General features: G+C 47.6%; 2 protein-coding genes across 5 annotated transcripts; both read right to left on the bottom strand.

Moving 5' to 3' along the window:
* Positions 1–4,078: 4,078 nt before the first annotated feature.
* Positions 4,079–6,973, bottom strand: YRDC (yrdC N6-threonylcarbamoyltransferase domain containing). Of its 3 annotated transcripts, none has more exons than XM_034069241.1 (6): positions 6,543–6,973; positions 6,311–6,425; positions 5,872–5,991; positions 5,321–5,463; positions 4,890–4,975; positions 4,079–4,462 (listed from the first exon to the last, which is right to left on the bottom strand). In XM_034069241.1, the coding sequence occupies exons 1-5, from the start codon at positions 6,956–6,958 to the stop codon at positions 4,912–4,914; spliced, it is 858 nt and encodes a 285-aa protein (XP_033925132.1). In that variant the 5' UTR covers positions 6,959–6,973; the 3' UTR covers positions 4,079–4,462; positions 4,890–4,911. The 3 variants fall into 3 exon arrangements, with proteins under 3 accessions (XP_033925132.1, XP_033925133.1, XP_033925131.1); XM_034069242.1 differs by lacking the exon at positions 4,079–4,462 and having other exon boundaries at positions 4,784–4,975; positions 6,543–6,738; positions 6,814–6,973; XM_034069240.1 differs by lacking the exon at positions 4,079–4,462 and having other exon boundaries at positions 4,784–4,975.
* Positions 6,974–7,407: 434 nt separating this feature from the next.
* Positions 7,408–26,079, bottom strand: MTF1 (metal regulatory transcription factor 1). Of its 2 annotated transcripts, XR_004550258.1 has the most exons (12): positions 25,992–26,079; positions 25,208–25,672; positions 20,985–21,223; positions 20,473–20,604; positions 19,867–19,940; positions 19,195–19,328; positions 18,312–18,389; positions 17,186–17,288; positions 16,078–16,634; positions 15,157–15,223; positions 13,667–14,201; positions 7,408–7,638 (listed from the first exon to the last, which is right to left on the bottom strand). XR_004550258.1 is itself a non-coding variant. In XM_034069198.1 (11 exons), exons 2-11 carry the CDS (start codon positions 25,619–25,621, stop codon positions 13,813–13,815), a joined length of 2,187 nt encoding a protein of 728 aa, XP_033925089.1. In that variant the 5' UTR covers positions 25,622–25,672; positions 25,992–26,079; the 3' UTR covers positions 13,629–13,812. The 2 variants fall into 2 exon arrangements, 1 of the variants encoding a protein (XP_033925089.1); XM_034069198.1 differs by lacking the exon at positions 7,408–7,638 and having other exon boundaries at positions 13,629–14,201.
* Positions 26,080–27,112: the final 1,033 nt, after the last annotated feature.

Below are 27,112 nucleotides of genomic sequence, written 5' to 3'. Positions count from 1 at the left end.
GAGCATCCAGGTGGAATTTCCTCCACATAAGGGAGCTGAAAGCGGATCTGACAAATGTGTCTGGAGTGACTCGAGAGATGCTGTCTGGGAAGCGGGTGCTCCAGATGGCTTCAAGGTCCCTTCTGTCTCTGCTTCTGCAGGCTAATTCCTTAAACCAGCATCCTGTGGAAAGGTGCCAGGCATCCCGCCAGCTCTGGAGCTGGAGGACACAAGAGGATCTGCATGCACAGCATGTAAAAGGAAGCTGGGTTTTGCAATAGGCCCCTATAATCTCCAGAGGTAAAATCCAAGGAGCATTTTAGAGCAGATTCCTCTTGCGACCGCAAAGCCCTGGCTCAGAGATGGGAGCATGTGTGTTGGAGAGGCAGAAAAGCACCAGCCAGGGACTGGTCCTCCCATGGATGCCCCTTCCCATGTGCTGCTCCACAGACCTCTCCTGTTACACTCATTGCTGCAGCTCTCAGCACAACCACCTCTACCATGGAAGAGTTGCACAAAGTACACATGGCTGTGGAAATCCACAAGCGTTTAGGCACCAGCTGCAGCAGGAATGGCGCTGTGGTCACAGGGAAGCACTCAAGAGCCATCCATCAGTAAGATCACAATGAGAAGCAAGAGTTACCCAGCAACTGTCTGGCCTCAGGCAGACCCTATCACCCATCCAAGGCTTCCCAACACAACACAAACCCTGACAGCACCTTGTCCCAATGGCTTCCACAGGGATGGAAAGGGTTGGCCACTCAGCACCTTCACTTCTGATACCGACACAGCCTGGTCTGTTCCTGCTCGTTGGAATCATCTCCATCAGTCTGAACTGGCTCCGCTAATGAGGTTCTAAAGATGCATTTTTATGTGGAGGGCAAACACTATTTAGAATGCAAGCCAAGTGGTTTCTGCTCGGAGCACTCATGCCAATGTGATTGCCACAAGGGTCACCCTCATCCGTGAATTGGCTGATGGAAGAGTTTCCAGCTCCACCACCAATGCCTGGAAAGGCAGCTCACCACTCCAGCAGGATCTGTTTGTCCCTTCAGCGTGTCCAGGGCTGTATCTACACACCATATCTCAGCAGTCACAGCCTGCAGCATCCCAGGCACTCACCATGGCTGCTGCTCCCAGTGCTGCATCCCTAGCACGCTGCACGCACACTCAGGATAGCGGCTTTGGAAAGCACCAGGAACCTGAATGAGCAACAAAGCCCGGGTTTGCTCCATGCTGATGTGTTCCAGAGGTGCTGACAGTGCCCAAATGCTGATGCAAAGGCTGGTCATTTTGACTGGTGCTGAGTACATCACACTGACAGCTACAGTGACCTGCAGCCACCCAGAAGCCAGAGGAAATAAAGGGATTTACAGTACCTGCATTTCCTGCATGGGAACAAGGCCAGCAGCTGCTTCACCCACTCTTGAGTAAGGCTCATCCTCTTGGTGCCAGTGGCACAAATAAAGCTGCCACTTGCAGGGACACTGAGCACCAGCAGCATGGGATGAGCCAGAAGCAGAGACACTTCCTGGCTGTGAGGGCATCGCCTTCATCTTCCAAATCCCCATGGAAAGGATGAGCTGCTGCAGCAGAGCCCCAGCAGCCAGGGCGGCAGCTCCTGGGAGGCCCCTGACCCAGTGTCCCTGTGCCTGTGGCAGCGCAGAGGTGAGGAGCACACTGCACCCTGGTTATTGATGGGGCCAGATTAGCTTGTCTGAGCAGGGAAATACATCACCGGAAAAATAGGAAACATTTGGAAAGTGGATGGCGGGCGTGAGAGTGATGAATGAGTCCTGGAGGAGCCTGGTGAAGATCAATGAATAGCTGATGAGCTGAGGAACAAGACAGAGGGAGGCTCACCATGCAGATCCATCCGGAGAGGGAGCAGAATCGGCAGGGAAATTGCTCGCTATGATGAGAAGTTACTGCGAGTCCCTAAAGAGCCTTTACATCAGGTGCAAGGGAAGCCACGCATAGGGGCAGCTGGTTCTGGCTCTGCTTCAGCATCAGACTGGGGAGAGCAGAGCACCCAGCCTGCCTGCTAGGCTCCAGGATGGACCTCCCACCCCCATAAAGTGACAACTCTATCCTACAGGATACATGGCAAGAGCAAGGGCTCAGACAAGGAAAAGCACCTAGAGACCCCTCACACACACACTTTGCAGATGACAGTAACTCACCCAGCCTGGTGCTTCTGGCCTTTTACAGCAGAAGCTCCACAGACAGGCAATTTCTGTGAAGACATCATTTTGGGGGCCAGCTCTGTGTGCATTACAGTCCATTAGCAGCGACTGAGACAGCTGCTCACGAATAATAGATACATAACCACTGCATGGCACTGGGGACAATCAGCCCCACGTGGGCTTTGCCAGGACCAGGCATGGGCAGGAGTGGCACCAGGTGCTGTCCCCCTGCCTGCAGCAGGCAGCTCAGCACACAAACCACCTTCTGCACCACAGCAAGACCATGTTAGCACAGCTCCAGCCCAGCACTCACTTATGAATGCTTTTAAGGAGCCATAGAGCCGGTGCAGTGCTGGCTCCAAGGCTCCCTGCAGTGGCTGGAGCTCGCTCTAGTGGTGGCAGACATGGCTCCAGTGGCTGGGCCACCCTGGAAGCAAAAGGCTGGGAGCTGCTCAGCTCCCAGAACAAACCTGTATGGATGGAGGCATGAGGAGATCCGAAGTCATTCAGGACGAGCATCATCGCCAGTGATGCAGCAGTGAGAAGGGTCCTGGTGTGGTGGTTTCTGGAACTCCTGGTCCTGGGCCTTCTGCATGACAGGGCAGTTGAGTCGGGTGGGCTCAGGGATGGGACTCCAATCAAAACTGATCCTTGCCATGCTTCTGAGCACGCATCACGCTGGGAGCATGGAGACCCAGCCTGACCATGCAACCAGTTCACCCGGTTAGACCTGGCTGTTGGACCTGAAGAGCCTGACTCTCCCCTCACACTCACTGCTTCCAAATTGTTATTTGGATGGTTCTGCCCTGCCCTCAAGCTCCTTCATTTGCTGGCTCATAAACTCTCACAGCTTCTAGAGGCCCTGAACTGGCAGAACAGCGACAGCAAATTCACTGAGCTGTGGATTTCTGGGCAGTGTCTTTGTCCTTGACACTAGATAGGGAAAAAGAAAGCAATTCCTATGTCCCTGGAGCACCCACCCTCAGCAGCCTGACCTCTGCAAGCAGCCCAAAGGAAGCTATTTGAAAAGGACAGCAGCTACTTGTGGGATGATGGGCTCAACAGAGCCATTTAAAACTGCCCATCAAAGCAGTGCCATTGAGCCCCACCACCTCCTTCCCTGCAGGTGGTTCCTCTAGAGATCACCTGAATCCTGGGCCAACCTTCTCACGTCACCAAGACTCCTGCTGTCTCTGCAATGCCACTTACAATGCTGTATTCATAGTGCTGCTGGTGGTGGAGGGACACAAGCATGATGTCCTCTCCATGGGATACATGCACTCTGCATCCAGTGGTTTCTCTTTTGGTTCATGCCACCAGCACCAGAAAGCAAATGAAGACTTTCTGTGCCTCCAACAACCTGATGTTCATGCCCAGGGTCAGCCCAGGCTACATTGACACCACCATTTTCCTCTGGAACAGCCACACCACTCGGAACAGAGCCAGTGGGAAGTACTATGAAAGCTCTGCAGGCTGCGCTCAGGGTCAGGTCAGAGATCATCTCCTTCACAACAGTTACTGTTCTCACTGAGCACCTGAAAGTGATGGACAACAATGTCCAAAAATAAGCATTTATAAGAAAATCACCCAAGTTGTTTCAAATTAACAGTAGCTCCATTAACTTTACTTTTCAATTAAGGATAAAACCAACAGACACTTCCATCCATTCCCTATTCACTCCCCAGCTTAGCACTGGGTCCAGAACAAAATCAAGAGAAGGAAGTTCACATCTAAAACACAAAGACCAGCACACCAAGAGCTTGTTTCATTCTTGGTATTAGGAGGAAGCCAGGTCCTTCCAAGCTCTTGTCTAGACAATGACCATTGGAATACATTAGTTCTCAAAAGCATTTATAGTTTCATCTCAGTAGCAGGTTTTCATTACAATTAGAACAGAAACAGCCAGAGAACACTGTGAAAGCTCAAAACCATCTTCTCCATCTTTGCTTTTCTTTCAGTGCAGGTACAATAAACCAAGACATGGAATAAGTGGTTAAGGGGAGGGTGGGTTGCACACACACAACACCCCCCCCATCCTGAGAACAGTCTAATGCACAAATAGTTGTATTTCAAAGGTCTAACCGTGTTAACGAAACAGACAGGTATTTGGGAATGATAGAGCAGCACAAGGAGGTCAGCATTCATGTCTGGGTTGGTTTCTCAGACTACAGCAGATGTATGAAGACGATCCAAGGGCTGGAGCACCTCTGCTATGGAGATAGGCTGAGAACTGGGTTTGCTCAGCCTGGAGAAGGCTCTGGGGAGAACTTGTAAAAGTTTTCCAATATCTAAGAGGCCTACAAGAAATACAGAGAGGGGCTTTGGAAAAGGGGCTGCAGGGACAGGCCAAGGGGAATGGCTTGAACCTGCCCGAGGGGAGACTGAGCTGAGGTCTTAGGCACAAGCTCTTCCCTGAGGGTGCTGAGGCACTGGCACAGGGTGCCCAGAGAAGCTGTGGCTGCCCCATCCCTGGCAGTGCTCAAGGCCAGGTTGGACACAGGGGCTTGGAGCAGCTGCTCCAGTGGAAGGGGTTGGAGCTGGAGGAGCTTTAAGGTCCCTTCCAACCCAAACCCAGCTGGGATTCTGATATTTATTAACAGATATCCACCAACTACTGCTCCAGTTTTCTGTCTTTATTAACCCTGACAGAACCCATCGACCTTATTAAACAAGGCCATGAATGCCCACTTCCTGAATGCACAGGCACACGGTGCCCAGCCTCACCAGCTCCTCCGAGTCTGAAGTCTTAAGATGATTCTGGTACCAAGCCATACTTCTGCGTCAGGATTTCAACCGTAGGCGTCAGCGCACTGTGGGGTAAAAGAGAACCATCAGAAAACGGGTTTTTTAAGGGTTAAACTGCATGTTGGGAGGAGAAAGCAAGCAGCCAGATGCACAACTGCATTCTGAATCAGGGAGAACAGGAACTCCAGAAACCAGAGTGTTTCACTAGAAGCTTCTAGAAAGGGTTATTCTATACTAGGAATCTGGAGCACTCTTTTAGGATTGCTGAGTGGGCTGGTCATTAACATAAGCAGTGTTAATGTGAAGATTCATCTGCTATGGGAAAAGAAACAAATGAGGACACAGTCTTAAGTTGAAAGCTTCACTGTTGAATGCAAGCAGCTCAGATACATGCAGCACAGCGAGCTCACCAGCCAGGCCGAATGATGCTGAACTTCCCCGACACAGATAAATCAACCACAGTTGATCCCAAGCGACACTCCGGGCTCTGAATGTCCCCAATTGGGCCTCCATCGATGATTAAGGACAACTGAGGCCACAGGTCTTGGAATTCCTAGGAGGAAGATAAAAGAGATGTGGCAAACAGGCTGGAGGATGGTTTGTGATCGTGTTTTCACTGGGGACGTTCTGGTGTTGAGGGAAATGACCTTTCCCCTTCCCCCTCTGGTCAGCTCACGTCTCTGTCACGAACACATCCCAGCTTGATATCTGAGCACAGATTTATCTCAGATGTGTAGGGATGCCACAAGGATTCTCTGATTGAAGCCTTCTGAACAGCACCACTAAGAGTGCACAAAGCAAGCCAGAGGTCTGTGAGGACACTGGGGGCAAGGACAGGGCACCTGCCTGGTGCTCTGCCACCACCAGGGTCACAAGCTCTGCACAAGCTGCTTTCCAACTGTGGGAGCTCGGGGCTCTGACAAACTACCCCAAAAACACCCCGTGACAAAACCGGCCTTACCGACACCGTCAGCGTGCTGGCCTGAGAGCTGATGTTAGCACTTGTTAGAGCCAGTGGTCCAGAGCAAGCTCGTGCCAACTCCCTGATAAAGGGGTGGTTTGGAATACGAACACCAACCAGCTACGAGGAAGAAGAGAACATGGTTTTACACACAGGAACTGGTTTTAATCTTGTGCTGCTCTTGACTTAAAGCTGATGCTCTAGAGAATGACATCAACAAGCACTGAATCAGCAATGACACAAGATGTAAATCAGCTCCTAATGCTGTGTTAGGCCGTGTTCAGTAAGTCACAGGGAGCACACCATAGGGACCAGCTTTGGGAAAACACCCATCACTGATAAGCATAGAGAACAGACAGACAGGAGTCAAAACTACTGCAGCAGAAGCACAAAACACCATCCCTCAAAACCAACTCCACCTCCTGCAGCCGAGACCTACCGATGTGAAGGGATTCAAGTCTTTATTTAGCTCTTCGGAACGCTGTAAGACCAGGGTCACAGGTCCAGGCAGCAGGTCCCGCAGCAGCTCATCCGGCACATTGACACGGCAGTACCTGCACAGCGGGAGGCTGCGGCTTCACCCGCTGGGGCACAGCCCTTCCCCGTGGCCTCGGGCTCGCAGGCCAGCCCCGTGCAAAGCGTTCTGAGGCCGAGCGGAGCCGCTCCCCCACCTGTAGAGGCGCTCCACGTCCCCGAGGCAGATGGCGAGCGGCTTCCTCCCGTTGCGCCCCTTCAGGCTGTAGATGCTCCGCACGGCGCCGGAGTCCTGCGCCAGGCCCGCCACGCCGTACACCGTGTCCGTCGGCACCGCCACCAGCCCGCCCGCCCGCAGCGCACCGGCGGCCGCCGACACCGCCTCCCTCCAGCCTGCGCGACACCGGAGGGGGGTCAGCGATCCCCGGCCCACCCAGCCCCGTCCCCGCCGCCTCCCCCGGGCCGTACCTCGCAGCTGGGGCTGTGCCTCGTCCCCGGCCGGCAGCAGCAGCCGAGCGCTGCGGGCGCAGCCCAGGCCCAGGCCTAGGCCCGGCTCCGGCCCCGCCGCTCCGTCCCCGGCCAGCGCCAGCGCGATGCGCGCCGCCCGCCGCATCCGCGGCCCACTTCCGGCTCGCTGAGGGAAGCGCGCTGACGCACATCCGGGGACGTACCGGGACGGGCCGTTCCCATGGCGACGCGGGACGGGAGGCCGGACGCGGTGAGGGAGCGCGGCGGGTGCCGGGTGCGGGCCGGGGGGAGCGAAGGGGAGGCCCCGGGCACCGGCGGTGACCGCTGGGTCTGCGGCAGGTGCCGGAGCAGCAGTGGGGCCTGCGGCAGGTGCCGGAGCAGCCGCTGGGTCTGCGGCAGGAACAGCTGCGGGGCCTGCGGCCGGTGCCGGAGCAGCTCCGGGGCCTGCTGGAGGCTCGGCAGCGGCGGCTGCGGGCCCGGATCGCCGCCTGCGAGGAGCTCACGGCGGAGATGGGCGCGCTCCTGGCTGCGCTCCGGGAACCCGTCGGCCAAGCGCAGGGCCCGGGCCCGGCTGGAGGAGCCCGCCTGCCTTCCCCTTCCCTGGTGCCGGCAGAGCCGGAGCGATAGCGAGGAGCGGTGGCCTTGGAGCTCCTTGGAGCCTTATCTCACGGAACTTACCCTAGCAACGCGGGATGGCTCGGTCTGTAGCTTGTGCATCCACCCAAGGTTCTTCCTTGAACAGCACCGGTTTGTGCAAGCATCGACTCTTCCCTTGGCTGTTCACACGATCGGCACTTGGGAATGATCCACTTCACTGTGGGGAGGCTGGAGAGGAACAAACGCTCTGTGTTGCGGGTAGTGACTCGGTCCTGACACTCCCTACAATCCCAAAGCCAGAGATACATCATCCAAGACATGTACAAGCTACAGGGGGGCCAACTCAGTCTGTTTTCCTTATTGACACTACCTTTCCCCAAAGCTCCTCTTCTCCTTAATGGGGAGCACTTGGTACCTAAAACTGTCAGAGCTGGGATGCTGAATCTCTCATGTTAACCAAAGGAAGAGTTGCCTTTCTCCCTGCCCCTAGTGTCGGCTGGCTCCTGCCAGCTCACGGCACCTACTTGGGTGTTTGCATGAAGGGGACCAAGCAAGGCTCTCCCCTCTACAGAAATGAAGAGCAACTTTAAGATTAACAACTTCTGCTCCAACTCCTGAGGGTATGGAGTTCATGAAGGGCATTGCAGGTGGGGAAGAAATACCTTCACATCCTGACCCGTTCCTAAGGGGGCAGGGGAAAGATCCTCATGCATCTCCCCAGGAACTCATAAATACTCTTAGGAAAGACTATTATAACACAATGTTTAAATAAGCATTTAATTAGGATTCCATTAGTATTAATATTGCTTTCAATTCCAAAAAAGTTAATTTCCACTTCTTTGCAGATATTTCAAAGTACAATATTAACTTCATACAAAATGAGCAATTAAGCAAACACCATTAATTCACATTTTACATTCTTCAAAAAATACAAATTCATATTTACTCTTTGTTTGGGGGTTTTGGAGATGCTCTTCCTTTGGAAGTACTGTACCTGTAACTAACATCTTCACATTGCTCAATGTAAGCACATTTTTTTTCCCCATGTTTTATAGTTAAATAAAATCCTTTAATACCCATACACACACTCTTGGAAAACTGGGGTTCTTTTATTTTGCCATCTCCAAGCCCACTGCCCAGCTCCCCATGCGTGTCAAACCAGAAGCAGTTAGGAGACAACCTGCGGTTCTCCTACAATTCCTGGGCTTCCTAATGATGCCAATGCTGACTATGACTTGGGTAACGAACCAGGCTCGATGTTTGCTCATCCCTTCCCACCACACTGCTCTGCGTGAAACCCAACTGCAACTACAACTCCACAGCAAGGGCCAGACCGATTGCTCCGGTTCAGTAAGCAAGTGGAAGGACACAAAGCTACACAGCAAGAAATACCAGCTACTGTTAACTATGGTACTGCAAAAAACAGACCCTGGATTTTGCTGAAAAAAGACCATATGAAAAAAATCTCCTGGTTTTAAGAAAAAAGTAGAAACTGCATTTAGTTTGAGAAAGTGTACACTGCATAATGAACCAAATTTTGGCCAGCTTGCACACCACCAAAAGCATGGTGTGGGATTTTTAAACTAGTTCCAAGAACACACACACTTCGACTATGTACACGACTACATAAATATCCAGTTTCATTTGCATTTCTCAGTGCAGACACAGAACCCGACTTTTAGAACAGAGGAAATACACCAAGACGAGACGCAAGAAAGTTAAAAGTTCAGCCCTGTCCATGAGTATCAACTCCAGGTAACGCTTATAAAAACCTTGACGTTGGTTCCAAAATATGTCACGGGAAAAAATAGTGTAGAATTAAAACCTATGCCATCGGAAATCTGCAGGGTCTATTAAACACATGCTTTGCTTCTTGTTTTTGCCTTACAATCCAGACGGACTCTGCCCAGCTAGCTCAGGTCACTAACACCAAGGACTATGCACTCAAAGCATTTCACAGAGACAAGTGGCACCGTCCTCACTGCACAAGGAAGAGGCTGAGGCACGGGGCAGTTACATGGCTTGCCCGAGGCCCTGCAGCCAGCCACTGGTGACAACATGACCATGTCTGTTCAACATCACAGACCTGGCTGCCTCTTATTTCAGTTGCCAGCTGTGCTCCCCCCAAACCAGGAACAGCTTTGCATCACCCATCAACTCCAAGGGCAGCTACACCTTAACTGATCACCCCCAGCAGTTCCACAGCCAATAGGCCAGTCTTCGTTCCTTCTCCAAGCCTTATTCCCAACCGGTGCAGGAAGAGTACTGTAAACAGTTTAACAACGTTGCTGCAGTTGCAAAAACAATATCTTGGATGGCTGCAGAAGCACCATCCTCCACGAAGTAAGGCAGATAACATGACATCAAAACGATCCTGAAGACTTTAAAGGTGCAACATGCCCATTTCAGAACAGCTTGTCACTTCTGCTCACCCTCACGTGGCGGAAGGGGGCAGAGGACATGGTAAGGAGGGTGTACACCAAGGAGCTCGGCTGTGTCCAACAGAAGTGACAAGCAGCCCACCAGAAAGCATGAGAGAAAAGGCCTGCTACAGCACAGTGCTCTCAGTGGAGTATTTGCATAGATTGGACATTTGCTAATGATGCATAATTGAGTTTGGGTACAGACAGGGAAGGGCACGTACATCACCGAGCTCATTACTACACATACTCAGACACAGACAGACCGACCACATGGGACAATGATCTTTAGCTACAAGTATTGCACCAAGTTAAGTGCTCTTCTTTGCACACCCCTGTTAACTTTTACTCAGAGCAAAAATAAACTTTGTGAAAGTATATATACAAAAGAAATTGCAGCAATTGGGTTAAAGATAAAATAACCTAAAGTGCATTTTAGATACCAGTATGAGGTTCTGTGAGCTAGTCTTTCTGGACACAGTCAGCATTATACAAGTGCCCAATTCGTACTTTTGTTCTATATAATTCAGTACCAGCATTTAAACAGTGATTTTCCATCCCTCTATCATCTACAAGCATGAAAAACAACTTCTACAGCCTTCAACTGTATGCCAAGTCTGCTTCCCTGGGTCACTGCTTGGTGACTTGAGCAACCGATGTTGACAATTCGACCCATTCGGTATGTTTAAGCTTCTGCACCCATCCAGAAACTGTACAGAACCAAGAAAATCCCCAAAAGCCACAAAACAGCCAAACCTTTAACACAGAAGGACCCCAAGCAGTGCAGCTTTGCTCTCTGACTTGTAAGTGAAGAGGGTTGTGAAAGGTGGATTTTGCAGAGGGAGGACACGCTGTTCTCAGAGGCTCCAGCCTATTAACAAAACATGTCCCATCCTGGGAACCCAGTGTCTTATCAGATCTACAGCAGCAGAAACTCTCCCCCTTCCTTTAGCAATGTTATTGTGAATATGCTAAATGCTGGGGCAACAAGAGGAAGACATTTCTGGCATCGAGGACTCTCAGAGCAACTGCCCTCTCTTGCCAGCTACTGGCATTCTCCTCCCTTTGAAGCACATTAACCACCACCCCAGCGGTACAATGCCTGAGGATGCAGATGTCCACTGTGAAACACAAGCTACATGCACCATGGGACACTCTGGAAAGCAGACCATTAATGAAGCAACAAAAGCACACAGCTGTACAACACAATCAGGTGGGATGTATAGACCGTGGCGCAGTGGCCTATGCAGTCACAGAATCATCACACTGCTCTCGCTTCATTACAACGTCTAATTAGTTTCACCTAAATTGCAGCCTGTCTGATGCATGTACAAGAGGGTAACGGCAAAACCAGTGCACCTAAAAGTCAGCATGAACTTGGAACCCATTGCTTTTCCTAGAACACATCAAGAGAAAACAGTAGGTGTGAAGAGAGAACAGCAGTGAGGTTAACTGCTGACATCCACCCAGAGAGGATGGCAGCAGCAAGGTGCTGCATGCAATCACACTTCCAAATCAGCTTCTGATTTCAAAGCCTTTGGTAGAGTCTTTTACTCACTTCTGTCACAAAGCAGTTTCTGAAGTTATTGGGCCCAATGGAAAGGTGGTTGAGGTGAACTAAGTCACAAGCAGCAAAAGCAGCACAGAGAAACACCTTCCTGAAGGACAGAAAGGCTCAGAAAATGCTAAATCCAGGCCACATCTGGTACCCATCATCTTACAACTCCAGGGGAACCTGCATGCTCCTATGTTAGTGGAATTTCTCACACACACGCATCCACTCACCCTCAAACACAAAAGGCCCCTTGCAGTGGCCTGTGCCCCACAGGGACACCCCACACAGCTCCAGGCACCACTCACACTCCTCCAAAGTGGAGCTCTACACTGGTGGAGATTATCTCTGTGAGGACAGCCAAGCCACACAGGCTTGAGACGGTTTCTTTTGTGTTCTGAACAGTTCTTGCTGCCATGCAACCAAACTGCATCACAAAACTAAGATGCAGGAGGAAAAAAAAACCCAAGGACCACTGTCTCACTACCCTCTAGGGATTACCATTGCAAGAACCAAACCCAGAACGCTCTTAATCCACATTTCATGGATGCAGACCTTACTGCTGCAGGACCCCACATCCCCACTGCAACACACACCACCACAGAGAGGAAAGAATCAGCATGCTATAGTTCCACTGGTGGCCCCAAGCTCATCACTGCAGTTACCAAAAGGGAGCACCTTGCCCTAGCAGAGTAAGATGACACTTCCCAGGCACAAAGCCCTCCCTCACATTCACCCTAACAGGATGTAGTGTCACCCTCCTGCACCTCACAACTGGGAGCTGTCATAGGTGAAAAGCCAATTCCATCCATGCTGCTGCAGCACGTTCACTAGGGCTATACAAAGCACATCACCAGAGGGTCAAAAAACCTGCTCATCATCCCACATCCTGGGGTGGTCTGGCTGCAGCCAGAGGGTTCTCCCCCGCAGCAGGGACAGAGAGCAGCTCTGATCAAGTACAAAGGGTGAGAGACCTCTATCCACTGGGATTTTGCATTCCTAAATTTAGTGCGCAGAGACATTCAACATTAAGTGGCTTACAGTCATTATCTTTGTATCTCACTAATGACAACACTGTAAACTGAATAAAGACTATTTAATATTCTTTCCTTTAACACCAAAGGACTGACAGCCAAAGCCAGAAAGATGGATAAAACACTATAAAATTACATCTTTTAAAATAATGCAGCATAAATAAACCATTTAGAATGAGACTGCATTTATTGCAACATTACAGGCTTTTTGGTGGAAGGGGGGGTTTGTGGTTTATTTACCCTGAGTAGGTTAGAATATAGACTTTCAGTTTGATATGAAAAACTACTACGTCATGTAACTTCTTTTAGTCAAGAAATAGCCCCGTGCACAAAAAGCTGGCATTGCAGTAGGTTGGAGGCAGATTCAGGCAGGAATCATAGAGCTTAACAGAAAACAAGGGAAGCGTTTGTGGACAGCTGAAGGATAGACCCACTGAATTCAAACTGAATTTCGGTTGAATCATTCTGGAGTTGCTCTTGACAAAACATGAGAGTAAGCAGCAAAGGCACCATGCTCCTGATAAAACAGTCACAGGGATTAAGAGGATGACTTGGTTCTGAGCCAAAAGAAATCAAAAGAGCAGCAGGCACCGACCTGACTACACCTGGGACTCACTGCATCCTTCAAAGAGAGGCAAGGGAAACAGACTCCTGAGCCTGAGTGAGCAGGGGCTCCAATTGTGTTTCCACCTTGTGAAACAGTGTCTGCCACCACCCCTTGAAGTCCTAAATGAACAGATCCATCAGGAGCACAAGGTTCTTGTGCTCTTCTGAAATAAACTCCCCAGAAGTTTCTGTAGGCTTTAGTAACAGCGTTAGTACAAAGCTCCCAACTCAGTGGTGCAACAATCACATTCCAATAAGATTGCAGATAAATCATCGTCTACAATAATGCCATTTTCTACTACAGCAAATTCCTTTCCTGGGCTCCCCTTATAGTGCTTGTTAGTATCAGACAAAAGAGACAGAAGAAAAATCATAGACCCAAGGAGTTGTAACAAAGACCCACTTGCTGCCAGTACCTTAATCCCAAACATAAGCGATGTGCAATTGGAGACAAACTAAACCCCCCCTTTTCTTTTTAGAATCTTTTTGCACACGAGTAACCTTAACTTCTGTGTTCACATATGACAAGCAAAAGTGACAGACAGTGCAGCCAAAACAGTTCATATATAACTTAGCTTTTTCTTTTTTTCTTAGGTTTTTTTTTTACCTTTTTTTTCTAGATAGATTCTCAAAGATGGATGTACCTGGGACGTGACTAAGATGACATCTGTGAAGCAGAAATAAGCCACAAAACTTCCACAGAGGAAGGAAGAAAGAATCGATCCTTCAGTTTCTGCTTCTAAAGGAGAGGGTTTTACCCTCCAGGTGCAAAGGAAAATCTGGAACATCTTCACTTAGAGAAGCTGTTATTCAAACCCATTTCTTCCTCACCCTGCAGTAGTGCTTCAATTGGAATTATATCAGATGGGGTTTCAGGGCTTTGGAGGGACAGGAAGTCCGATACATCCATGGCACTTAATGTTTCAGTCTGTGAGTCTGGAGGGTTAACTATCTGACTGCTCTGCCCACAGGAAGGAGAAGGGGAAGAGGAAGAAAAGGTCTGAGGCTGCAGCTGGGGAGCTGGCTGCTCCAAAGCTTTTGAATCAGGTGAGGAACATTCCTTCTTAACAGTGGCTTTGTCCTTGGCAGAGTCTCGGCAGGCACACTGACACTGGCAGGCCTCCTCCTGCTTTATAATAATGACAGGAACACTGAGACCAATCTGCTGAACAGGGCTTCCTGAAGGTGAAACAGAGACAAAACACAACGGAACTACATCATTTCACAGCAGGGTGAAACAAATCCTCTTTGTTAAATTAGACTGTATGCACCTTGCAGCGGAGATCACAGCTCACCTTCTCCAAGCACAAAGAACAACTCTAGCAGATGGTAAGTAAGAAAAATGCGGCAAGAACTCTGTTGATGAGCAACCTGTTCAGGATGAACCCAGGCTCAGCACACTGTGCCTCTTCTGATAAGCATTAGAACTTCTAAAGCATCAAATCTAATACAGAGTGGCATTCAGATAGCCCAGTCCCTACGTACTGATCTTTGAAGATGATGATACATTACACCAGCAATTCTACTCTTTGACACCAACACAGGTATCTTCCTGCTCATTTTCTCTAGTCTGCTTTCCTTTCGCAATTTGTTTTCTCATGCTTCCTCCTCACTCTTCCTATGCAGCTCTACCTACCTGGCTTCCTTTCTTTAAGATTTACAGTTTAAACTTACCTGATCTCTCTTGACTGATTCATCTTTGCAATATAATAACAGGGTGCAAGAACGGAACTTCTGCAGTTGTTTCATTTTGATGAATCTCATGCATAGTGCTTACCAAAAACAATTGCTAAAGAACTGATGAAGTTTACTAATTTATAACCTGTTCCATGTCTCCATTCAAAAGAACAATAAGACAGACTATGTCCTTGCATTTCCGTCTTTTCCTCAATACAAGTTCCATTAAAATACTATTTATGAACACTTGATCCAATTTATGATCTAATTCACAAGTTGTCACAGAAATTATCTCAGCACAAGCCTCTGAGTGCATGGAAAACCTCAGGAAGGCAGAAATATGAAAGGATTTTCTTCAGCATTTCTAGAAGCAATAAATGCACCACAAATGCTTGTCAAGCCAACAGTATCACAAAGAAACAGAGAGAAAGAGAAGCAAGTTCAGTGTCCAACTTACCTGTGTTGCCAGCTACTGGTAATGCAGTGGTAAAAAAAACCTTTTCTACTACTTTTGGAACTTGTGGCTTTAAAGAAAAGAGAAAAAGGAGAAAGTGTGAGTTGATTCCAATTCCATTTCTATTGTTCAAATTCTAAGCAACTTAAAGCAAAAGAAACAGCTATGAACATATTCCAAAGAGAACACACAGGAAACTCATCATAAATTATAACATTTAGCTTGGTTCTGTGCTATGTTCTGGCTATCCTGAAACTCAGGGTGTTATTTCAGAGGTCCTAAAGATTGGCAGCAATAACCCCCCACACCACATTCTTGTTAACATAACTTGTGGGTTCTGACAACTGATTGACTGAATTCAGCAGCTACTGCACTTGCTCAGTCTGCTTGTACCCACAGCCATTCAGTCTGGACCATTTGCAGCTAAGAAAGCCCACAGATGGCAACAGTATTCTGCAAGATAAAACACTTTTAGTCTCAGCTACCCAGATTTAATGGAGAACCAGAAACATTCCATTTTCCCAGAAAACTTCAGCATCTTTATCAGGCTACACCAAGAAAAGACAGATCACAAAATGCCTAGACACAAACTTCAGAGTCTTTTGTGCTTCTGCTTGTCAAAAGTAGATTTAAACCCACATACATTCTCAGGCCATTTGGCACTCTGTCTGACACCAAACTGATAACTGCTGTGCCAAGTCTGTCACTGGGGAAGAGATTAAAGATCTCAATCTATTTTCTATTCCTTATCTCTTTTAGGAGCTGCACTGGAGGCATGTTTATATATATTAACATGACAAGCATTATACAACACTGCATCCTGGTTTCTTACAGTTATCTTACAGTTACAGGTTTGATCCTCTTCCTTTTCAAAAGGACTCTAGGAGGAAATGAGATGATTCCAACTGCATGTAATGAACATACCATTTGTTCTTGGCTTTGCGGAGAACCAGTGGCACCATTTAAGATCCATTGTAAGTTTTGCTCTCCCATGACAATGCTGGACTGCAGGATAGCAGTGCTCTGAGAAGGAGTAATTGTTATAGTTGGATTACTGGTCAGAACAGAGTTCGCACCAACAGGCACAGTCTGAACGACAGCTGGCAGGGGCTCAGTGGCACTTGATGGTGTTGGGGCAGATGCCCCAGCAACCACTGAAAGTCCTTGCACGAGGGGCTGTGGTGGGGTCTGAGTATGCTGCAGGAAGTCTTGGTGACTGGCTGCAAACTGTGTGCTGTGAGGAACAGGCACTTCTGGGGATTGTAAAACAGTTGCAGGATTTCCAAATGCAGCTTGCTGTGAGCTGGTTCCTATGGAGGAGGGAGCAGCAGGGGCTGCTGAGGCTTGTAGTGCTGAATGTGAAGGCTCAGAGATGCCAAGCTGCAGTACAAGTGGAAGAGACAATGACGCCGAGTCTCCTGCAGAAGGCGGAGCAGCAGTGACAGAGTCTGCATCGCCATTGAAACCATCAATCAAGGCAGCTGCCAAAAGAAATATGGAAAAATAGAAATACATCACTTCCCATTAGATCTGAGTAAATTACCTTTTCAATGAACTTTGCAGAAATCCCTCAGCTAATTGCCAAGTCAGGCATTATCACTTCCCATCTTCAGACAAGTGCTCAAAACCATGTAAGACTAGGCAGTGAAATAAAAAAGTAGGTCAAATTTAGGAAGCCAGTAACACTCACTACTACACACAAACTGATCAGCCTCATTAGCTCCAAGAAGCCTTTTTATCAGCCAGTTTGTGCAGCTACATCAAGTGAGGAAGCTTGAAAAAGCATTTATGTGGAAAGCCCCAGAGCATCAGTGTCAGCATTGTATGACAGCATGCTGTAAATGCTGTCAGTTCCCCCATCACCATCCCAGCACTACATCCTCTACGAATACCTTTTAATACTGAAGTTAAAAGTTCTGTTTGTTACTTGAGTTATATGGGGCAGCAATCTTCAGTCTGAAATGCTGAATTAAGTACAGAGGAGGAAAACTGTTAGAAAGCTCTTTCAAAATAGCACAGATACAATCTGTACCTGTCTGCTGAGAGTCATCCTGATTTGCAGTGTGATCTGGGCTCTGAAACATCGACTCAAAGATGCTTGCTGGTGAGATTGTGCTAAGGTCTTGTCCATGTGTCTGGCAAAGAGAAAACACAGAGGAAGGCATCAGATAATGTTCCATCTCAGGTCTCCATAAACTTTGCACAAATCCCAGTCAAGTAGTGTACGAATGTCAGAAATGCCTCTCCAAATAATAGGCTACCTTCAGGACAGGCAACATATTTCAGTTCCCTCATATAAAACACCACTGAGCTTTTACTACTTACAATCAAATTTACCAACCTAATGAGCAAATCCTCACAAAAATAAGTCATTGAAAAGGAAAACACATTCTTCTGCATCCACACTTTGTTTAACCCTTGTTTGTCAGAAGCAGACATTGATTTGTTCTTGGCTATTCTGTGAAACCTTTTCTGGAGCAGAAACAAAATGGCTCTGCTTACATTAGATCCTAGACTATGCACTGCTTGTCATCCACAGTGCTCCAGGATATATCAAAGTGCTGCTTGCTGCTTCCACATCAAAACACAACAGAATGACCCTGTCTCCTCAGTATTCAATTTTGCTGTGTCACATTTAAGCTCAGTCAAGAGTTATCAATAAGAAAGAACATTGTTATGGTAAAATCAGATGCAGAACCTTTTGAAACCTGCTTGAATTAAGCACTGCAGCAGTTTGGAGAAAAATCTCTTTCACTCAACTATGCTGAAATATTGGGGGTTTTATTCCAACATTCCCAAAAGAACAGCAGTAATATGTCTGTCAATTTACAGGTTCAATAGGGTGTGTAAAAACCACATTTTTGTCAAGATTGAGCCTCCTGCAAACTGCCATGAGCCGCAGGAAATAAAGCGGTAGCATTCAGTACATCTAAACCAATCCTATCCGAAGTCACTTATGCTGTGCAAGAACTCATCTCCTCTATCTGCAGTAGCAAAATGAAAGCCTGAAACAGTCTGCTGGAGATCCAAACAAGTGAAATAGAATCCACCAGCCATGCATATCTACTCTGCTGAGTTGTAGTTGACAGGACAAGCACCCTGCCAGAGAAAAGCAAAACCCTAATGACGGGTGAGGCCATTCCAGGGCAGTAACTCACTGGATTAGAGTTTTCCCTCAATTCTGAATCTGTTGATATGAGGCTTAAGTCACTCAGACAAAGCGAGTGGCTTGTATCCTGTAAAGGAGAAAAAGAAATGAAGTTATACATTTAGAAGTAGCATCAGAAATGTTTTTCATTACTTGCTAAACATACAACTCTGCTTAGGCAGATTTTTTACCCATATGTGATCCAAATCTCAATTCTAAACTCAAAGAAGCAATATTCCTAAGCAAAGGAGATTCAGCAGCCATCAAGGATTCTTAACATCGTTTTCACACTGCTTCCAAAAACTTAAACACCAGATCAGCCTATAGAAAATAAGAAGTTTAGCCCTTAACAGTTAGTATTTAGTTCACGTACTTGTTACACAGTTCTGATCAAAACATAAGAACCTATAAGGAAAGCATGATAACACATCTAACTGCCTATAAACTCATGCCAGTATCTGATATATTCAAAGCAGGAGCAGCCCAAGCATTCATTTCAAAGTGATTTAAATTTAAAATGAAATTAAAATTAATATGAATGATTAAAATGAACAGACCAATTTAAATGAGCTTTTCTAAATAAAACCTGCTCACCAAACACCATGCAAGAAGTCTGGGAAATACTGATCCCTCTGTTTATTATCAACATGCTGTCAGCACGGCATATGAGAATAAACCCTACACTGCCACCCTGAATGCCAGCAAGTACAGGACTTAAAGTGAGTTCTCAGTTCAAAACAGAGGCACCCATGGGAGACAGGGCACCAAGTACTTACAATTCTCTTTGCAAATCCCAGTCTTAAACATTATACCTTTAGACCAAAGAATTTCTTCCCCACGGTACGTTTTTATCTCCACCTAATACAGAAGCATTAGGAAGAAATGCTACTAACCTCAGACACGTTGTTATTTGGAAGTGCATTATAGGAATGTCCTTTCTCATGACCTTTCATGTGACTCTTGAGACTATACTGTGTACTAAAAGTCTTCTCACAGCCATTACTGGGACAGAAGAAGGGTTTCTCCCCTGTAGGTAGGGCAAAACACATGCACCAGACTTACAAACATTATATCAGACACGTACTTTTAAAGCATCTAGATTAGTAGTATTACATACAAACAAGGTTATTTAATGCCACATCATGCATTTAGCATTCTTTGGAGTCCTGCACAAAAAGCTTCTATTTTACCATGTGAATTGACCCAGGAACGTGACATTTCATTTTGATGCATCATTACTGATACGTTTGTGAAACACATTAATGAAATTCAAGACCTGTCAAGCACACATGGAAGCCCATAAACGGAATATTGGGAACAGCCCTGACCTGGGTGCAGGAGTTTGCACTTGGCTTTGTTAAACTTCATAAGGTTCACATGGGTGCACTCTTCCAGCCTGCAAAGGTCCCTCCTGATGACAGCCCTTCCCTCAAGCATATCAACTGTACCATTTAGTGTGGTGTCACCCACATATTATATATAAGTATAAATACATATTAGGATTCTGAGAGTTAATATAAACTGATTAAGTTCAACTCGAGAAGAAACAAACCCTTGGGACTTACCAGTATGTGTCCTAACATGCGTTTTAAGGTGGTGGCTTGCAGCAAAAGCCTTTCCACAGCCGTCATGCTCACACCTGAAAGAGGTATTGGAGAAAAGATAGCATCAGGCTTCTCTGATAAGTTAGTTACAACCTTAGATCATGCTTTGCAATAGTCCCAGGACTCAGAAAAGCAGGCCTACACTAATCTGTTTTAATAATCAGGCATCTCCCAGCAGCTCCTGTGCATGCTACATAGACCATAGCAGGGCTTTGAATAGGACTGTAAAACCCAAGCATGAAATCAGCCTTTGAAGGGGGCCCCCTTCATGGAATAAACCCTGCATCACAGCAGAGCAGCAGCAATATGTTTTAAGAACATGCTCACTGTGGCACACATTTAGGTTTGAAAAATAGCTCGACTATTCTTGTCTTTGAAGACAGTCATTTCACCCACTTCTCCAGGCAGCCGAAGGAGCTCTAGAACAAACATGCTCAAATGCCAGCTGCCTTCAGCTCTTTTCTCCCAAGAACAGCTTCTCATTCAGGACAGTCAGAGCTGCCTTTTGGCACAGGCAGCCCATTACACAAGTCCCACAGAGGTAAAAATGGCCATCCAAGGACCTACCGAAATGGCTTTTCTCCTGTGTGTGTTCGAATGTGCTTCCTCAGGTCGCTGTGCGTTGTGAAGTATTTACTGCAGCCTTCTGATTCACAGTTAAATGTCTTCCCTGTGTGAAGCCTCTGATGTGCTTTCAATCTAAAAAAGGATGCGACCAAAAACCCTGGATTCTATGATTCAAGACTAGTATAATATAAATAAGCCAAGTATGCCATCATAGATTCTGTCATCCTACTCTTGGCACAGCATTTCCACATTTTGGGAAGGTTTATATTCATATCTGTACCTGGAAGAAGCATAACAATTCCAAGGCCAAGCTGGATGAGGCTTGGAGCAACCTGGTCTAGTGTGAGGTGCCCCTGCCCATAGCATGGGGGGCTGGAACTGGATAAACTTAAGGTCCTTTCCAAGCCAACCCATTCTATGATTCTGTGATCCAGACACAAACAAAAAGCAGATGCAATCTGCAGAACAACAACAGCCACTTCTATGAGAGGAACTAAGCAGAGACCTCCTACCTGTACAGTGTATTGAATGCCTTTTCACAGCCCTGCACATCACATTCAAACGGCTTCTCCTTAGTGTGCACTCTAACGTGGATTTTGAGGCTGTAGGAGGTAAGAAAGGCCTTGCCACAGCCTTCTTGATTGCAGACAAAAGTGTATTCCCCACGATGTGTCTTCTGGTGAGTGCGCAGGTTTCCAGCAGTGCTGTAGGTGCGTGGACAGCCCTCAAAGGTGCACTGGTACCTCTTCACCTAAGAGACAAAATGCTGCATGCTTAACCATTCTTAAGCATTTCTGGAATCCAGACAGGGTAGGTCTGCAGTTAAACATCAAAGACAATGGAAGAGATTTTGACCCTAAAGGATAAAAGAACATTTAATGATCAGGTAACTCAGTATTTCTGCTTCACCACCTGAGGAAGGGGTGGCACACAATGGAAAGCAGGCTGACCTGATAGAATAATCATCTAATAAAAGGAGGGAAAGGAAAAATATGATTTGAAATGTTTCTAGCTAAAAAAAAAAATATCAACTAAAACAGTAGGAAAGGATGCTAAGAGGCTATCAAACCTATCTGCCATTCCCAAATAGTGCCTGCCTTTCACCTTGGTGCTTCCAGCAGAGCTACTTACTTGTGGAGGAAGAAGACAAGGGAAAACGTACGTTCACAACCTGACCCTCAAAAGCACAGCCTTGTGTGTGGAACTTCCATTAACACCTTGAATGAGAGCTACAGTTTTCACCATCTCCTGTGGCCTACCCATCAGTCCAGTTATTCATTTTAGCTCAAAAGCAGCCTCCGCTGTGCTTTGTTGCTCTCTCCTGTGGTTACTGAAACAGGCAATGCCTGAAGTGTAGTGAATCCACCGGGATTTCTCAGCCAACTATCTGGATCACCAGGAAGCAATTTTACACTGAACTTGATTTCATAGCCTTCCAGCTACTGCAACAGGCAGAGAGACCACGCAGAAGCTTCCAGTGTGCCAGTCCTAACACTTAATTAAATCTCATTCTCTCTTGTGAAGTAAAAGGAATAAGCCATCTGATATGCTTGAATAAAATTAGCTTGAACGTTAATTATCAGCCTTTCATTGGACTGTTACAGTTGAGAAACTTTAACATCTAAAAGTGATTACAGAGCCCAGGAGAGGACTTGGCAACTCATACTGGGTATAACTTAGGTTACAGGCAGCTCTCCATAAGGAAAGAGAAATAGATAGTCTCTCAGTTACTTCCAACCTGTTTTGCAGGGGATAAAACTGCCAGTAGGACCCATTTAAGAATGACTTATAAAATCTGAGTATATAGGAGTTGAATAATCTCTGCTATCATCTCTTGTTGATACCATGACACAGAGCACCACAGGAAGCACCATACAGAGAAGGAAACAGTGATTCCACTATAAAGTAACTTACCCTTGGTCAGATGAGGTAAAAGTTATCACTAAATACCCCTGAGTTACAATACAGTTACAACATCATTTAGAGGTTTGGTTGTGTTGAGTCAGCCAAAACCCAGGAGCAGAGACCAATAAGAGACAGCCACAAGGTCAGAAAGTACATTTTATTACAGGAGAAGAGGTCCATTATCTTCACCAGCGATCACCCGATCAGTCCAATGCACCTATCAGGGCTGAAGTGAACTTCCTGGTTCCAGTTTTAAGGCAGCTGGAAATTAACACTTCCCATGCTGCGCTATGGGATGTTCTCCACTGTACTTCCCATAATGCACAAGGGATGTGAACTACCTAAAAACCAAGCAAGGAGTCTGTGAAGCCTTCTAGGTGTTTCTATTTAGGTCTAGAAAGGAATTAAAAGGAGAGAACTAATTCCAGATGAAGGACTTGGTTCCTAGATGCTAATGCATGTCTTTAAAGGAAGATGGCAGTACCACTTTCAGTTTCAGGGCCTGAAGTAGGCCAGAGGCCTTGCAGCCCTTCCCCTTTACTCAAAGGCCAAGTCTGTTATTTCCTAAGTCATTTTGAGAAGGACACTGCAGACAGAAGCAGTCCTACTACCACATTTTAGGCAAAATTAAAGCAGTAAAGCATCTAATTCTCTTTTCCCATTAGGAACAATAGCACATCAGACAAGCACTGATCATACACATAAATTATGTAGCCATTGACCACAAAAGCCTCACGGATACAGCAGCAAATACTCAAGAGTATCCCTGTACACTTGCAGCAACAAAAGAGGCACATGGCAGCATAGGAGAAGCCACAGATGGGTATGAGGAGTACAGAAACAAGCTGCTTTGAAGACAAAGGACAATGTGCTGTCTCTCCCAGGAAGATGCACCAGGGGAAAGGTAGGAAAGCTGTGATTAAGCATTAACTTAGAAGTAGGAACTAACTGTCCAGTAATCAAAAGAGTGGCAAAAGCAAAACCTATTACACTGTGCCAAAGTCTACTTCAACTGTTCAGTTTGCCCTGAACTCATCCCGAATTGAAGAGATTCCCCCTCAATTGCTCCTTTATTCCTATGTTATCATTGACCAAAATAATGCATTTGAAATACAAGACTCTGATCATGTTTATTCTCACCTAAGAATTACGGTGAGGGAAGCAGAATATAACAAGAGGAAGTTGAAGGTAATAAATGCAGTGTAAAACTGTCCTTTGCTTCATAAATGTCTAACACTGCCCCAAGAGCTTAAGGCTTTAGAAGAGTTCTCTCAGGTGTTAGAACCGTGATAGATGCTTCCAAAGTACCAAAGAATTGGACTTTCAGAGATGAGCCAAACGTCTGAGGGCTCTGGAATGTTTCCTTCCCCATCTCCAGACAACTAACCAAGCATGTAGAACAGCAGAACCAAAGAGGGGTTTAAAGATGGAGGAGTGTCACCTATGTCACTTATTCCCACTGCACTCAAATAACACCCCCTCCAATCCAGAAAACGAATTCAAGACATGGAAAATAAATTCAGCTCATTAGGAAATTCCAGGTCTTACAAGCTCCCTTTTTTAATAGGGGAGGTGACAGAATAAAATCAGTTTAATTACATGTGCAGTCACCAACGCCTGTTGAGCCAGTACACGCTGTTCTCAGACACTACTGATTACAAGCTTATTATCCTGGAAAAAGAAAAGTACTGACGTGACTAACATACAAAAATCAAGTATTTCAGCAGCTCAGAGCACAGGATACAGCAGCTGCTGATCTGAACAACAACCGAGCAGAGATCCTTACACTGACATGGGCTTATTGGACAAACCTCAGTCCAGAAGTTCCATGATTACAGAACCAACCTCCTCCAGCTCCATTTCCTCCTTGCCAAGAGACTGCTAATGAAGGTTCCCTGCTAACCTGAATTATTCAGTGTTCAAACCCAGCTTCCTTTCTCAGCAAGGGTCTCATTTCTGCCATCCTCTCTTACGCTTAGTATCAGTTACACAAGTAGTTGATACTTCCACCACTGACACCAGCAGGGACTTATGTACAGAACATTCTTTATTTAACTAGGAAGGGCCAAAAAAGGAGCACAAAGTCATCACTGTGTTGATATTTCAGTTAGCTTCACATTGCTTTTGCACCTAGAAAGTGAGAACACCAAGTACACGCCCTGAGCACTTTGCATGCAGGTTGAATCCATTAAGGAACCAGAACCGAAAGTAACTGCCATTTTATACGTGTAAGCTGACTTAAGAGTTCAAACAAGAGCAGATGCTGCTTTAAAGCTTCCTTTATTTTCCTCAGTTTATTTTCACAGTTCAACTACCACCACCAGTCTGGAAGAGCAGCCAAGGCCTCAAGAACATGGTTAACCAAGAAAAAAACAGAGTTTGGGTTATCAGTGAGGACACGAAATAACCACTCAACCAAAATAATACTAAATGTCCACTAAAGTTCCGCACACCACTAACACAACCGTGGTTTCAATACCGTGCTCTCCTGCTGTCTATCATGTCATCACATGTCAGAAAGTGCTTCCTGACTGCTTCCCAAGCAAGCAGCAGGATATCTGAGTGAAAACCGATGACACTCGCAGCTTTTTTCACTGTGGGCAGCAGCTCTGCCTACCAGCACAAAGCATGACTATCGCTGAGTATACCAGTGGATCTAATGGAGTGTAATTCATTCCACTGCACAGTAACCTTTAAGAACAAGGGAACCGTTTGACTGCCTCCCAGCAAGCAGCTTTAGAGAAAAGCCACATTCTCAAAGCACTTAAGGCCACCAGGTGAAAAGCACTCACAGTATAAATCAAATTCAGAATCATATTTAGCTACTTACTTCTTTAAGCTTGGTTTCAGGGCATTCAGACTGCAAAGTGAGCGTTGCTCCTTCGATATTTCTTGGCATAGGAGTTGAACCAGGATTTATTGTCAGGTGAATCTGATCTGGAGAAATAATATGTTGCACATAACCCTGGGACATTCCTTCATGATCTGCTATTAAATGAAATCCTTCTTCATGACCCTCCGGTAAGAAAGGCAAGTGATCACCGCACTGTCCTTCATCCTCATCATCTTCCAGCACGTTGTGGTCCTGCTCTATCAGAACAGTCGTCCTGTCATAGACCGTCCCAGACGATGAAGAAACCAGCCCATTTTTATCAGCAAACCTCATCATATTGTCATCTTGGGTTAAATCGTCTTCCTCCACTTCGTAGTAGATAACGTTGCCTTCGGGACTGTTCTCCCCCATGGCTCACCGCCTCTCAGTGCGATACCGTGCACTTATACCGGAGCGACTCATCTGCAACACAAGGACGGAGGGGGGGGGGGGGGTCAGACGGCTCTGCCCCGGCCGGGCCCCCGCTCCTCAGGCCGAGCGCCTGGGCAGAGGCCCCGCGGCCCCGGCCGCACACCCAGCCTGGAGGGGCCGGGCCCTGCGCTCCCCCCGCCCGGGCCGGGCCCGCGCTGCCCCGCCGAGAGCCGCCAGCGGGGCCTGCGCGGAGCCGTGTCCCGTGTCCCGTCCCCCCCGCCCCAGGCCGGGAGCGGAGCCGTGTCCTGTGTCCCCCAGGCCGGGAGCGGAGCCGCATCCCCCCGGCTGCAGCCGGCCCCGCCGCGCTCACCGGGCTGCGGGCAGCGGCGGCACCTCCTTCCCCGCCCCGGCGGCACCATGATCACCAGCGCACTCACTTCCGCTTCCGGTCGCGCGCCGCCCGACGGGAGCGCCGCGCCCACCGCGGGGCCTGACGGGAAGGGGGGGGGCCGAGCCCTGAGGTGGCGGTGGGGGGGGTCTGTCAATGTTAACCCTGATCGATAGCAGCAGCGTTAAACGTGATCGATAACGGTGTCAAAGTGATCAATAACACTGTCAAAGTGATCAATAGCACCAGGTTACAGTCATCCGATGGGAAAGGAGGTGCTGGGCAGGGTGCAGCAGAGCCCACAGCGATGCTCAGGGCTCTGGAGCGGCTCTCCTGAGGGGAGGTTATGGGAGCTGGGGCTGTGCAGTGCAGGGAAGAGCAGCCTGAGAGCGGATCTCATCCATGCACATAAATCACAATCAGCCACGTTGGGAAAGCCCCTAAAGTTCACCCAGCCCAACCCTTACCCAGCACTGCCCCACGGCACTGAGGCCTCGGCTATGGGGTGTGTGAGCACTTGCAGGGCCGGTGCCTGCAGCCCTGCCCTGGGCAGCCTGTTCCAATGCCTGAGCACCCTCTGGGGCAGGAATTGTTCCTCAGCTCCATCTAAAGCTGCCCTGGTGCAGCTTGAGGCCCTTTCCTCTTGTCCCATCCCTTGTTCCTTGGGAGCAGAGCCCAGCCCCTCCTGGCTCCATCCTCCTGCAGGCACTTGGAGGGAGCCATCAGGTCCCCCCTGAGCCTTCTCTTCTCCATCTGAACCCCGCAGCTCCCTCAGCTGTTCCCATCTCTCTTGTGCTCCAGGCCATGCACCAGCTCCATTGCCCTGCTCTGGCTCAGCTCCAGCCCCTCAAGGTCTCTCTTACAGTGAGGGCCCCAGCACTGAGCACAGGACTCGAGGAGCAGCCTCACCAGTGCCCAGCACAGGGGCACAATCCCTGCCCTGGCCCTGCTGCCACACTGGTGCTGATCCAGGCCAGGATGCTGGGAACTGGACGAGGAGCAATGGCCATAAACTAAACCACTGGAAGTTTCACCTCAGCATGAGGAAGAAGTTCTTTGCTTTGAGGGTGGCAGAGCACTAAACCAGCCAACATCCAGAAGAG

Source organism: Melopsittacus undulatus, chromosome 14 (assembly GCF_012275295.1).
Source record: "Melopsittacus undulatus isolate bMelUnd1 chromosome 14, bMelUnd1.mat.Z, whole genome shotgun sequence".
Lineage (NCBI taxonomy): Eukaryota > Metazoa > Chordata > Aves > Psittaciformes > Psittaculidae > Melopsittacus > Melopsittacus undulatus.
This window is presented reverse-complemented; position numbering and strand designations above follow the sequence as displayed.

What these genes read in the sequence shown, in the direction of transcription:
- YRDC (XM_034069241.1), bottom strand. Translation starts at nt 6,958, where the DNA reads ATGCGGCGGGCGGCGCGCATCGCGCTGGCGCTGGCCGGGGACGGAGCG. An exon ending in ACTTGAATCCCTTCACATCG is followed by an intron (nt 5,992 to 6,310) that starts GTAGGTCTCGGC and finishes TCTTCCTCGTAG; the next exon opens with CTGGTTGGTGTTCGTATTCC. An exon ending in CCAGCACGCTGACGGTGTCG is followed by an intron (nt 5,464 to 5,871) that starts GTAAGGCCGGTT and finishes TCTTCCTCCTAG; the next exon opens with GAATTCCAAGACCTGTGGCC.
- MTF1 (XM_034069198.1), bottom strand. Translation starts at nt 25,621, where the DNA reads ATGGGGGAGAACAGTCCCGAAGGCAACGTTATCTACTACGAAGTGGAG. An exon ending in ACAGGAGAAAAGCCATTTCG is followed by an intron (nt 19,941 to 20,472) that starts GTAGGTCCTTGG and finishes TACCTCTTTCAG; the next exon opens with GTGTGAGCATGACGGCTGTG. An exon ending in GGATGACTCTCAGCAGACAG is followed by an intron (nt 16,635 to 17,185) that starts GTACAGATTGTA and finishes TTCTTTTGGCAG; the next exon opens with CTGCCTTGATTGATGGTTTC.